General features: G+C 32.3%; 1 protein-coding gene across 2 annotated transcripts in view; it reads right to left on the bottom strand.

The window, feature by feature from the left end:
* Window positions 1–14,422, bottom strand: part of LOC143200586 (dual oxidase 2) — a 37,856-nt gene that overhangs the window by 13,317 nt on the left and 10,117 nt on the right. For both annotated transcript variants that reach the window (XM_076411055.1, XM_076411056.1), the window contains exons 7-12: window positions 10,876–11,129; window positions 10,606–10,808; window positions 7,429–7,551; window positions 4,940–5,145; window positions 4,374–4,882; window positions 4,084–4,323 (exon numbers count right to left, since the gene is read on the bottom strand). In XM_076411055.1, coding sequence (XP_076267170.1) covers window positions 4,084–4,323; window positions 4,374–4,882; window positions 4,940–5,145; window positions 7,429–7,551; window positions 10,606–10,808; window positions 10,876–11,129 — 1,535 coding nt within the window. The remainder of the gene's footprint in view (window positions 1–4,083; window positions 4,324–4,373; window positions 4,883–4,939; window positions 5,146–7,428; window positions 7,552–10,605; window positions 10,809–10,875; window positions 11,130–14,422) is intronic.

The raw sequence follows: 14,422 nt of genomic DNA, 5'->3' as shown, positions 1-14,422 counted from the left end.
ATTAGTTGCCATTGCGAATGGAAGGTATACCGGAAACTGAACACGCCTAATTTTAAAATAAAATTAGTTCGCATTTGTGGTATTCTTGATATAAGCGGATATTTCTAGCCGACCAAAAGTTATATCTTTCTGTTTCTGTGTATCTGTGCTATCTTTCTATCTATCTCTGGTATCTCTCTAGATGTCTTGCGGGTAAGACGTAAAATGTCATCCTTCCTGAAGTCAGCGGAAACAGGGACTTTCACAATCACTGATCGCTAGAAATTGAGCTCCATGTCAAAATCCATGAAGCCGAGATGAAATGCCACCCTCTGTTATTAATCATCGTCAGCATTGCTACGAGGTCAACTCCGTTCATTCTCAAGTGCCTCCTAGCTGCTTTGTTAGATTTATTAGAGTTATTATATTTATTTATTTTTTACTAAGTCACCTAGTTACTCCGAAATTAGTGTCACAAATGATCAGCAAGATTCCAAACAAGAAAGCCCCGTGTATCGATAATATCTCGATAGCCCAACTTAACAAGTTCCCACACAAACAGCTCGCTGAACTTTCCAACGCTCTGAAAGCCTTTGACAATGTTTGGATTGAAGGCTTAGTGGCGAAATGCATCCGGTTAAGTTCACCTGGGGATGTAACGGCACTTGTTAAGTTATTTTTGTTAGGACGATCGTTTCAGAATGCTGATATTTCGATTTCACCTTTTTGATTTCACCCAAAGCTGATACAGCATTTTATGCAGACGATAAGGCTTACCTCGCTTCTTCGAGAGGAGCAATGAATATCCAGGGTAAAGTTCAGAAGCAGTTCAAATTAATAGTCCAGTGGTTAGATTTTCGGAGTATACAAACGAACCGTCAGAAACCCCAGACATTTTCTTTCATAAGAAATCGAAGACCGAGAAAAAAATCGAGAAATAAAATCGAGAAGACCCTCATTGCGTGGTCGGATCAATCCACCTATTTCTCTATTCTCTTCGAACGGAAGTTTAGATGGAATGTTGAGATCCAGAAGGTTCTTTAAAAGACCAAGGAATAACCAATTTGCTGTTCCCACTCATGTTACTCTATTCGAAATGAAATTTGTGAAATATATAAAAAATAGTGAATAGTGTCTTTGAAGCATAGTTTAACATAATTAATTTAGGGACAACTGTTAGTCAGGAAATTATCTATAGAAAATTTGGGGATATGCAGCTCTTTGAATGAAGTAAGTAATCCCTACATACACTGCTAGGAAAAATACGATTTAAATGGTATAAGGATAACCCATGAGGAGCGGACTTTAAGGTATTATTACTAATAACGAAAGTCTAGTTTGGCTAATATTAACAGGATATTTCAATGTTTTTCTTCAGTGCTACAATACAATAATTATTCAATTAATTCAATACTTTCTGCAATGTCGGTTCAATACGTATTTCTTTTCAATAAATTTTTTACCTCACTGTCGATGCAATTTCTTTATTGCCGCTGTAAATTCTTTATTGTCGATATAGATTCTATTTTCTTGCTGTTAATGCACAGTATTTTATCGCTGAAGCTCCTCGCTCAGGTTCTTGGTAGTGGTGGACAGGGTGGTCCAAGAAATCCTTTTCTGTGCCCCAATTGGCTGGGAATATCGGGATGTGAAAGACTCTTCCAGCTAAAAACTTCTCACGCTGATAAAACATATGTGTTTCGGATTCAAGGAAGTCCCGCAAATTCCACGATTTCGGGTCTCCTTAATATTTATGGTTATAGACGCAATAAGGGGGTCCTCTACCAGGTCTCACTTCTGACAAATTTCGCCTTAATCCTCGGTACTTCAACCCTCGTTATCCGAAACACTCGACAACGGGCCGATTGGAATCCTCTTTGTTGAACACATATGTTCTCTTTACTTGGTATCTTTTTGTCTGTCTAATTTCACCAGAAGTTCAATATAATGCGACTTTATGTTTTGTATCAGGTTATAATTTTTTTCCCATGCCATAAATATTATTAACTTCAGTTAAAAGGTCTAATAAATTAGATCCTCTAACAATAGAACCGAAAGAATTCTGCAATTAACGTAACTTAAATTTTACATGACTGTCTCAACTATTAATAATAAATTTGCGTCGCAACACCGTTTATAAAAGTATATAACAAAAGCGAGGAATATTTATTAATTATTCAAAGTGGAACATTGGGCCACTCTCGGCAAAACGCTAATAAAGAGTGCAACAACAGTTGATGGAAAAAGTTAAAGGTTAGAATAACATTGTACTAGGTTTTGTTAGTTATAATATTTTTTAATAATTCATTGCATTTATATTATTGTTCATGTTGGAAGCAGGTACGGATTTACTGCTGAAGATGAGTTAATGCTTGGAGACTCTGTAAATATATATTAACAGTGTGTGTTTTATGTAACTTACTTCTTTTATAAATAAGTTTGATAAAAGACAATCTGTAGAAAGAAGTATTCTCTACAATCACACTTTCGGTTTGTATAAACTCAATTAGACAGGCATAAGTACAAGTTCACAAATAGTGGAATGTTGAGTACGTGTTTGATGGACTAAAAATTAATAATTTGGTAATTAACTTGAACAGTGATTCTGATAAGAAAGTGACAGTGACTGAATAAAATATTATTTTTGTGTACCCTGAATCACAGGGTGATAAGAGTAGAAACAACTACAGATGTGTAGAAAATTGTTGTAGAGACTGAAAGATTTTTGTGCATAGATATGTTTGTAATTGTTCAAAATATATATGAACATTAGGTTAAAATTTCTGAGGAGAGAATTAGTTCTCTTTTGCATATATGACTAATGCACTAATTATGTTAATTAGAGATAATGTAATTGTAATATAAAATTTTATCACATTTATGAAACAGAATTTACACAACCAGTAATAAAAGTAACAAAGAAGAAATACGATGATATTAAAATGACTTGAATGAAGGAAACATAAGAACTAAGGAAATAAGAACTAAACGTGAAAAGTAAATATGTTCTTAATAAAACTAAAATACATCTCTTCGATATTCAGTTGTAAATTAGGCCTCTAGGGGATACCACTGCATAAAAAACTCACCTAAAACTAACCCATTTGTGGTATGGAAAAGGGCTTAATGTAAATATATTAAAACAACTATTACCTACAAACTATTGTGGCTGTTTAATTATTTTACTATAATGTTAAAATAAATTATATTTTATAAAGTTATTCATTGTAATTTTTTGTTGGTTTCATTATTTTATTTACATTAGTATTTTGTTATGTCGGAGTCAAAATAAACCAAAATTTAAATTCGATCTTTACCATTGCGACGTTGTAACGTCATACATTTTAATGACGGGCATTGATTTATTTGCTGAAAGGACTATACGATATTTGCTCTTAGGATTATAGTAAATGCAGTTTTTATGATTACTCACAATATACAGCCGAAATTTTTTATGTATGCTAAGCCATCAAACCTCTAATCAATTCATTGGGCAGCCAGGTTACCTCATTTTGATTATTAACTATCGTATAGAAAGGTTCTTAAATAAATGGTTCACCATAATTGATTCCAAGCTACCAGAAAGTTTTTTGAGAGATTGAGCTAACTTTTCCTTCAGTAAATATTGTTGTTTGTTTGTCTTCGAGCTGGTTTGGCTCTTCAAGCCTTTCTTTGTCATTCGGATATGAAAATCAGAGCTAATGCTTTTAAATAACTCTAGTCAAAGTCGAAAATTAGAATATGATGGGGAAACATCACCATAAGCTTCTAAAACACGCTTTCACACCTTATTTAGTTATGTTTAGAGCCTATTTACCACCTGTTTAGCGCTAGTAATCATTAAATAAATTAATGATACTAAAAGCGATATTGTTATTTTATGTAGAGTGTGAAAAGCATCAAATTTAACAATTTTTTACATTGATATTTACAGTTGCAAAATATATGGCAACATCTAATACCTTGAACCAAAAGCGTAATTTTTTTAATCAATATTAATTTTTAAATCGGTAATATTTTTTAAATAAATACGTTTCTCAATTAAAAGAAGATCAAATTAGTATATATGAATAAGTAAAACTATTGGGAATAATTATAACTTACATTGATTCTAATGTCCTTTTAGCGAACAAGAAATATGGCAAGTTCAATGGTTCGTTGCCAGCTATTCCTATGTTAAGTCCCAATTTAGCGTCATCCAGATATTCTATATAATCTCCTAATATAATTATGAATACTTCAAACGTAATTTCATCATTATGCATTCTAACCGACTCCAATATACAACTTATTATTTGGTTGATGTTTCTTTTATTTTGTTGAACGGTATTTTCCAAAAAAGATCTGAAATTGATAAGATTGTTTACGCAAATTTATTAAGTACTAGAGCTTACTTCATCATGTGTGAGAATTCCTTGATAGATAACGATCCTGTCCTATCTATATCGTACATGTCAAATAATAGTTTCGCTTTTTTCTCTTTATTAACATCTGCAAAGAGTATAATAAGGTCAATAAACTCTCGAAAAGATACGAAACCCTTTTTATCCCTGTCAACTAAAGCGAACATTCTAGTTACAAAGTGACTATTTAAATTCATATTCAAGGCATCGGCAAACTCATATTTAGTCAATTTCATATTCATGATTTTAGTGGCCAAATCAGTGCCCACGTATGACATTTCCTTTTTTGAATGTTCAATCTTGAAAGCCTGTGCGATAGCAACTCGAAAAAACATTTCCAGACCCTCTTGTCGATGTTCCTTAGATACAATAACACGTTTCGCTGCCCTCCAAGTAAAATTCCTGATGAGATCCTTCTCTAAATGCCTATTTTTAATTTTAAAATTGTCGAATGCGTTGAGGAATTTTTGTCGCAAAAAGTTGGATTCAAAAATTAATACCTAAAAGAAAAACAAATTGTTACTATATGAGGGAGTAGAACTTTTTCGGATAATTACCAGATCATAGTTGTTGGGAAACTTTATAACCATAATTGGTCTGTCATTGACAATATAGACTTGCATGGATATTTTCAAATTCATGTTGCAATCAATAATTCGAATAATGTCTCCGGAAAATGAATTCAGCACAATTTTTTGCTCCTCAGTTTTCAATGTTACTAGTACTTTCCGTGCTTCACGATTTTTACCGCCGTATTCTCTAGCTGAAACGAAATAATAAACTATTAATAGGAATTTGACTTAAATTGGCGAGAATTTCATCTTTTATATTTTTACGGAAATGAGACAACTTCCAACTCTTCCTTGACCGGTTTTGCTTTATGAGACGGCGCGATATCGTGTTCTAAAATCACTTTATCATGCCATCGGACCTATTCTGAACATATTTGGATTAATAGATGATTCAAATTGATTATTTGTTATCGGTTGCGATCACTGTTAACTGTTTGACCAGGTTTCAACAGTTCGTACAACACTACGCTACTCTGGCCACCAAAAACGATGTCTTGCGACCAAAATGATTTGGTCTTGGAGTCATGATAACCATGATTTATTGTGTATACGAGATCATACCTTTGAGGCATCATATCATTGATGTCATTTAATTGATGTGGCACCCATCTTCCCATGTTTTGGATTTTCCCCATTACGCCCAATCGGTATTTAATTGTTTCTTGGACCACATGTAACGTTTTTGATAATTTTTCCTGAGTTTGCGTTCGGTACTCATATAATTACCCTTGCACTTTCACATCTCCGAACTTTTTTGATCTACCAGAGCATTTTTTGCTTGCACGTCGAAATCACCACTTTTGAATTATCGAAACCAGGCCTCACATGTTTTTAAGATTAAAATATGCTCATCGTAAGTTCCTACCAGCAAGCGACGGCTTTCAGCGGTTTTTTCTTTTGGTTAAATAAGAATAGTAATGCGTGCCGCATGTCCACGTTTTTGGTCACGAAACTTGACATTTTCGAAGATGTTAAATCTATGTCAGTGTTACTTTTGCAAAATAAAACATACACAGCTTGATGCCAGAAGAGTAAAATGACATATGTGCCCAATTATAATATTGCATATATAAGCCTAGCGATATCTATTAGAAAAACCGGCAATGATTTTCCGATACGCTTGATATTTCAATTGCTTATACCTTCAAAATACATTTCAAAAAACTTTTGTGTATTAATTAAGTTTATTAGCTCAAATGTCATGATGGATGTTCAAATTCATTACACTTGTACGTCTATGATGGACCAAGGCGGCGATGAACTGAATCACTGTCTTGGATCTACTCCTACAAAGTGGAATTCTATGACTATAATGCAACTTATAGGATGTGAATCAGAATCAACTGACTTATTTGATTAATTGGGTTAAACCAAAACTACCTCGGCCACTTCGAGGTGAATTATTGAAACCAATTGCTATAGCTTTATATTACATTCACGGCAATAATTATGTCCATCTATTATAATGTCTGTAAGAACAAGGTTAGATCAGCTGTAGTATTGTAATTTGAGAAAATTTACTAATATTGCATTATAATTAAAGGAAAGCGTAAGAAAGAAGGTTTGATAAAAATTGAAAACTCACCTGAAATAGATGGGTCCATATTGGCGTTATGCTACTACTACCTTAGTTGCAAAATGCGTTGGTTACCAGAAAGCTTTACAAGAGATCAGAGACAAATAATTTAAAATCTAGAAATTCATGGTTTTGAGGCATATTAAAAAAAACATGGAGGTAACTTGAATAGCGATACTAATGCAGAAAATGGCCACTTGTTTGTTTTGTTTGTATTGTTTTTGCACAGAGCGTGAACCACAGATATTAAAAATGAAAGCTATGAACCCCATACAAATATAAAAAATTGTTTATACAATATTTGTTATAATAAATAATAAATTTTGTGCTCATCGGGATTTATAGAAAGATTGTTTTCTTTAGCAGGTTTGATTTATTGCCTAACAAGAGGCTGTTTGTTTGATCGTACATTTAAACATTTACTGTTCATGAAAGAAAATTCGAACTACTACACTACCGGTCAATATTCGAAATGTTTGATAAAACATCCTATTTTGCCAGCAATTTTGCCAATCATACACATATACAATATATCTCAAATTGCCATCTATACCTTTCCTTCTCTTTTTAGCTTATCTTTATAGTTTAAGTTTCTGCATATTTATTTAATTTATAGCAATTTTTGCATATCGATTAATTGTGTTCGTTCTCCTTCTTTTACTAAGGCAGTCTAATAAAGTAATATAATAGGTTCTTCTACTGGGTAAAAATTCATGATTAAGGATCTTAACAGAATAAAAAAAAATATTTTCCATCAATAAAATACATATCAAATTAAGAGGTAAATAAGTCGTATTTTATATTACCCCTAACTTATTGAACATATTAATTAGGGCAGAATATACTGATCACTAATGTTTGTAATAATTATAAATAAAGCAATCATAATTGGACTTACCTGAGAATGAGCGATTTAATTTTCCTCCGTGGGTCGTTACAGTTTCACAGAGAGATATGTTTCCGTTAATGTTATTAGTCGTCTTATTTTTATACTTCCAAATAATTCTTGGAAACACCAACACTATTTAAGAAACAAACAGTTTGTATCTAGTAATCTATATATTGTTAGAAATAATAGTAAGACAGTTTAAATCATGTGCGATTTTCCAAATCGTATTAATTTTTTTATTATGTTCGTAGGGAATTAATAGTTCTTGGTGTCAAATTTTAGGATCATAGGGACAATAGTAGATTTCGTAGAGGTACTCTATTGTTCGCTATGTGAATGTTCTCAAACTCTATGTTTATTATAGACGCGATTAAAGCCAATTTGGTGCTATAAAAAAGAGATAAATCTTTAATTTACTTTTAATAATTTTTGTTATAGTTGAAGAGAGAATAGCATTTCTGGACTCTGAGCATTGATATTTTACTCTTCTACTTACAACATACCACTAGTATCTAGTGTACAATTATTCATTTATAATCGTCATTTGTAGCTTTGTGGCAAACCAATTTGAAACAAAATGATATTATATGGAACTATTAATGTAATATTTCCAAAACACCTTAAGGGGCAGAGTATATTCTATATCGCTGTACCACAATTCTTATAACTAACGATTATGAAAAATAGCATATTAATATGACTTGAACTGGAAATATATTTAATTGGATAATATATATATCATATAATTGAATTTTTACTTATGCTTCGTTTTTTGTTATATATTTTTGAACCTATTTTAATTATAAATAATGATTTTATTGTAATAACAACGATTTTGTCTAATTTTGTCTAATGCATAGCAATAATCACAAGAGATTGTTTTAATAGTAGATAAATAAAATATTCGTAGGAGATTCCGCGAATTATATATTAACACTAAATGGTAGACCAGATGACCGACAAAAGATCTTAAATATATAGAATATGACACTAGAAGAATATGATGCTGAACAAAATGATAATAAATGCCAGAATCGACTAAAATAATGAATTGACATCTTTCCATAAAATTTCAGTAACAAAGGTTGACTATTAAGTAAAACAAAAATGGATCTGTGGAAAGCAAAGTATAAATCAATCCTAACGTTGTGTTGTGAGATATGGTTATTGTCAAGGACATGGACAGGATGAGATGTAAAGAAACGGGAGAGTAAATGGAAATGCCATGTCAGAGTTGTGATTGAGAACCAAGGACGAACGAATGAGAGACCAAGAGAATCTGGGATGGTTATAACAGGGGGTTGCTGGCGGAGACAGCAATAATTCTGACAGAGGCAAGAAAACTAAGTATAACAGATGATATATCGGAGTGACTAACACTGTATTTTGTACTAGAAAGAGCCAGAGAGTACGTTTACGTATATAGACTGAAATGTGTGATAAGAAGGATGATTAAACATAAGAATTTTGTTTTATATTAGAGTAATATTAACTCGGAAATATAGTTTCGGTATTGGCTAATATTGGTCAATAAACACTGCTTCAATTTAGCATATTGACCACGTAAGTTTCGACTCTAAGTTATTAAATATAAAAAAGTAAATATGCTCCCTAATAAAAGTAAATTCTATTATTTGGATACAGAGTTCTTAATGACGCGGGTTTGGCTTCCAAGGAATACCACTACATAAAAAACATGCCTAGAACTCTACCTTATAGGTGTTGTGGAAAAGATTTTAATACAAATATAATAAAACACATTTCTATAACCATTATTTTATTCAGATTAGAATTTTTTATGTCACAACCAGAATGAACTAAAACTCGGAGATAATGTGGTAGAAGTAATTTAGATGACGTGACTTAATTACACTTATTTATATTAAAAAAAAAATTAAGTTTACAAAAATTATAATGTTTTTAATTTTGTGTAATTTGGTGCTTCAGTTCATTAGACCATTTAACGTTTTGTAATTTTTGAGACATGGAACGAGTATTATGCCTTGAGACAATATAAAATAAATATGACATTTTATCGAATGTCTGTTGAAGCTAGGCCAAGATAAGAAAGGCTTGGTGCAAGAAAAAAAATATCTCTCATCCGATCGTTGTCAAGTGTTACGGATAATGGGGCTGCAGATACCGGAGATAGGTGAAGCATGTCAGAAGTTAGACCTGGTAAAGGACCCCATATGGTGGCTATAACCATAAACTTCAAGAACGCCCGAAATCGTAGAATCTTCGAGCATTCCTTAAGGGTCCATAATGCATGTGTTCTCCTGGCGTAAGTTCCTGGTTGGAAGAGTCTCTCCTTCCCCGAAATTCCGAAGGAATCGGGAGATGAAAAGGGTTTCTTGGATCAGCCTTCGAGCCTTCATCGAGAAGGAGAATTACTTTGAATTTGCAAAATAATTAAAGAGAGTTACAGTACTAACAATATTATGGGATTAGACAGCATTAGGAAGAATTAAGAGGAACAACAGAACAAGTTGTCAAAGAATTAAAGAATTACAGAATCAATACGTGAAACAGTAAAATGTTAAGAGACGAATTAGTTAAAGAACATGAATTAAGACATAGCTACGAAAGTCAAGATTTAATAAGAATTAAGAAGAACGAAAAAGCATTAAGAATGGAAGTCAAGAATCAAGAACAGTACGATTCTTATAGGTCGTGTGCATAACCATCAGTTGGGTCCAATGATGGAATGAGTATTAGCCAAATTTACGATTTAGTAAGTAATTTCCATAGTAAAGTATGTATGGATTTAACATCTTTCATTTTATATACTTTTATATTATTTATTTATATAAACAAACTCGTTTTTGAGACAACGAGAGAAACCAAATGGTATTTTATTTACAAAACTGTTTTCTCTCTTTAACAACTCAACAAACGTATATTATTTGCATTATAAAATAATGTTTGACGGTTTGTAACCTCTAATTATTATTATGATTCCGTTATATGTTCTTTTTAAATAGAATAAAATGAGTTGGAAAAATAGTGTGTCAATTTAAAACGAATTTACAAATTGCGATAGGTAAACATTCGATATCGCGATGACATGGGTTCACTGTTATTTCGGATAGTTTATTACCCCTTTGTCCTTTATTTTAAAAGTCACCATTTTTATATCAACAGGTACATAAAATATATAAAAATGCAAAAATTGTAGACACTTACCCAAAGTGTTTGCTATAATAAATATAAGTACAAAGGCAATTAGTAAATGAACTCTGTCAACAACTTTTGGTGTATCGTCGGAATGAAATTTCTTTACATCCATATGTGAAAATGCATTATCTAATATATGGTGTTTTACGCTCAAATAAATGTCTCTAAATTTGACATTTCGAATTTTCTCGATTTCCTGTTTAGAAAATAACCTAAAAATATAGAAAAAATATGCTGCATAAGTTGCACGTTAACATTTAGTAATACTGATTGAATTACCCGTTAGCTTCGTATTCAAACCAGAACCGATCAGCATCACGAATACGTAAAAACTGATTTAAAATTTGCTTTTTCAAATATGCCCCATTTCCACATTGCTTCGTCCCATCTTCTTTTAAACCTTTCTCCAAAGTTTGGAAGGCTTCGGATGATAATAGATTTCCATCAAATCTTTTTAAAGCAAAATAGTCAACCCTGGGAGTACGGAAAATATTTGTTATTAATTTCTGGAGATCACCAACTGCCGATGGGTCCTATTGGAAGTAAATAAGACCTAAGTAAATAATACCGTTTTATCGAATGTTATAACAGGTGTACTGGAAAGTCATTATCATTTTGGGCTGTGCTGCAAACGTCTGTCCCATTGATGCGAAAATTAGATAGTCGGGCGGGACAAGGCCTGGAGTATGGTGGGTGCAATAATATGTCCCATCTAAGTGCATTCGATGCTTCCTTGGCTGGTTTTACTTTATGAGATGGCGCGATACCTATTCTAACATCACTTTACCGCGCCTTTAAGCACATTTTGGACGTTTCTTGATTAATAAATGGCTCAAATTGATCATTTGTTGACGGTGGTAATCACTATTAACTATTTCACCAGGTTTCAATAACAAAAGTTTATAATACACCACTCCACAATGGTCTTATGAAATACAGAACATTGTCTGACGATTTGTAGTCGATCATAGCCAGGTGATAATTATGATTTTTGTGCTTCGAATATTCATGATAAATCCACATTTCATCACTCATCACTGTTTGATGGAGAAGCGATTTTCGATAATACCTTTGAAATAGCATTGTACAAACGATTTTCCGATTTTTTATTTGCTTGTCAATCAGTTGGTGCATCTTTCCATATTTTGAATTTTTCTCATTACTGATGATCGATCGCTAATCGTTTGTTGGGCCACATTTAGTGCATTTGTCAATTGTTTTTGAGTTTGTTTTGTGTGTTCATCCAACACGTTTTGCAGTATCCCATCTTCATACTTTTTTAGTCTACCAGAACGTTTTTTGTTTTGCATATAAATTACATATAAATTACTTTAAAAGTTTTTTAAGTTAATTTTTAAAGTTAGAATTTGCCCACCGTAAGTTTCTACCAGCAAACGATGACTTTATGCGGCTTTTTTCTTATAATTAAGTAAGAAATGTAATGAATACTGCAAATGCAGGATTCCAGGTGCGAAACTTGACATTTTCAAAAAGGTATAAATCTGTGATGCCGTTACTTTCGCAAAATATAACATGTGTAGCTTTGGAGCTTGATGTCAGTAGAATAAAATGATATATGTGTCGAATGATAACATTGTATACTTAAACCTGGCGAAAAACCAGTAATGACTTTCCGGTACACTTGTTATTCATGTTAAATTGTAATCAGCTATATTAATTTAGTTGCTTAAAAGTATGACTTAATTTTACTTCAATGTTAGGTGCATAGAGATAAAAACTGGTGCTGTATATATTAATATTTTGCTATTTTTTTACATCTAGGTAAATACGACAATACACTTTCGAATGCTTATCTTACCAATTCCTCTCTATGTCCCCGAGGTTTGGTTACTTGATCAAACTTGATGAATTTGAAATTCGATGCTTAATACAAATTCTAGATGTTTCTCTTCGATATCTTATATATATCTTATTATAGAAGTAAAATAATTGGGTTTTTGTCGTTAGACATAGTTCATTTTGTTCAATTTTGATATATGTAGTAAAAGTTTCGGTCTGTTGTAGTTGCCCGTAGTACACTAAACCTAGCTGCGCCACTATATGAATAGCTAAACTTTATAATGATAAATATTTTATTTCGATGGCTCGATGTGGATGGCTCTCCGGAAGTAACCCATGGCTTTTAACACTTGGTTGTCGCTATATAGTGGTTATATCACTGCCAGTCACGTAGCTATGCACCATAATCGATGTTACCGTTGAAAAGTACGGTTTCACACCCAACGAACGTTTGCTTCTAACAACAATATGCACATTTCATCGAGGGCCAACGAATGTTCGGTATCCAATGCCGAATGTCATTCGTTGTCCTTCGATGGCTGGGTCTGTACGTAGCATAAGGAAACTTCTCCATTTTGCTTGGAAAGCAAGTAAACTGCGATGTTGAGATATAATATATGATAAGTTATGCGATATGACGCCTTTCACTCTTTTGGATTTCTTCCATCGCATATATATGTCTGGAAATAGTTAATTGATCAACTGTTAAGCAGTCTAAAGGTTATTTGATAATTTAATCTAAGTTTTTGTCCTTGGAATAAAATGCAATATAATAAAATATATAGAAACTTGAAAGGTGAAATTTGTTAATCGAACACAACCTAGGTCAAAGGTCGCAGATCTTTAGATTGCTGCAGGTTACCCTGTCCAAATATAAATTAAATATATTCATTATTTCTTAGTAATTTTGGGTTAAAATCTTGAATATGGTAGGAAACAATTTATATTCGTTCTGGCTTTTGCATTTTGTTCTCCTTACTCTCAAAAATCTCTATTCTATAATCCTTGTACTTGGAGAATCTCGCTATTGTAATATTTTAGTTCTAACCTTAGGAGTATTGTCTTCTTCTGCGATAAATCTTGATCTCCAGTGAGATTATTCAACCTCTGTCGGCTTTATTGAGATGCAACAATATTTCAGTTGTATTTCTTTTTACTTAGCACTAAGAAATAAGCAAACAGGCTGCGAAGGATTTTCAGAAGAACGCGGCTATCACATTCAGCTGAATATACTATTGAAGACAATAGAACAATTAAATTTGAAAGCAGTTAGGACTTCTTTTAGACAGCTAGAAAGCTGCTGCAAATAATAACTTTTAAAATTCAATCATTCCAAAATAAATAAAGCAAATGAAAACAAAAACTATGAAAATATGGCGCAAAATAGAAAACTAACTCAAATTAATATTATGTTAAGCAATATAACATTAGAACAAAGTCCTAAACCAAACTATTAAATGTTTTATAGTAAGAGATTAAAATATGTTGGAAATATGCCAAATGTAAAATGGCTGAAGTTATTATGATTCTGGAATATGAAAAACCCCCAAATAGAAAAAAATTTATCACCAAATTTCACTGCTATTGGTAATATCCAAAGTATTTGAAAAAACTACAGTTAAAAAGGTTAAATCGTATTCAAACATTCCACTTGGAAATTCTATGAGGAGAAAAAAATTCTTAGCTGTACTCTTGGACGTAGGTCAAATCGTAGATAAAGTCCGGTATAACGGACTCATGTTAAATGAAACCGAAGCAATGCGTCACACTCTTAATCTCATTGAGGATAATTCGAGTTAAACAAGAAGAATTCAGCAATGAAATAAATTAAAGCGGGTGTACCGCAAGGTAGTGTTTTGATCATGTATTTTGCCTAATTTATAGTGTGATATACCACAAATATAACATGTTATTGTGGCTAGACATATTCCTAGATAACTACGTAGTAGTAACTCCTTCTAGCAAAACATATGTGTAAGTTAATCGGCAGCGACTAGTAGTAATACATTAATAAATTTTAAACCTC

Source organism: Rhynchophorus ferrugineus, unplaced genomic scaffold, assembly GCF_030347505.1.
Source record: "Rhynchophorus ferrugineus isolate W39M unplaced genomic scaffold, kcgeb_rfMv2 rfM8, whole genome shotgun sequence".
NCBI classification, from domain to species: domain Eukaryota; kingdom Metazoa; phylum Arthropoda; class Insecta; order Coleoptera; family Curculionidae; genus Rhynchophorus; species Rhynchophorus ferrugineus.
Note: the sequence above shows the minus strand (reverse complement) of the source record. Positions and strands in the feature narration are given on the sequence as shown.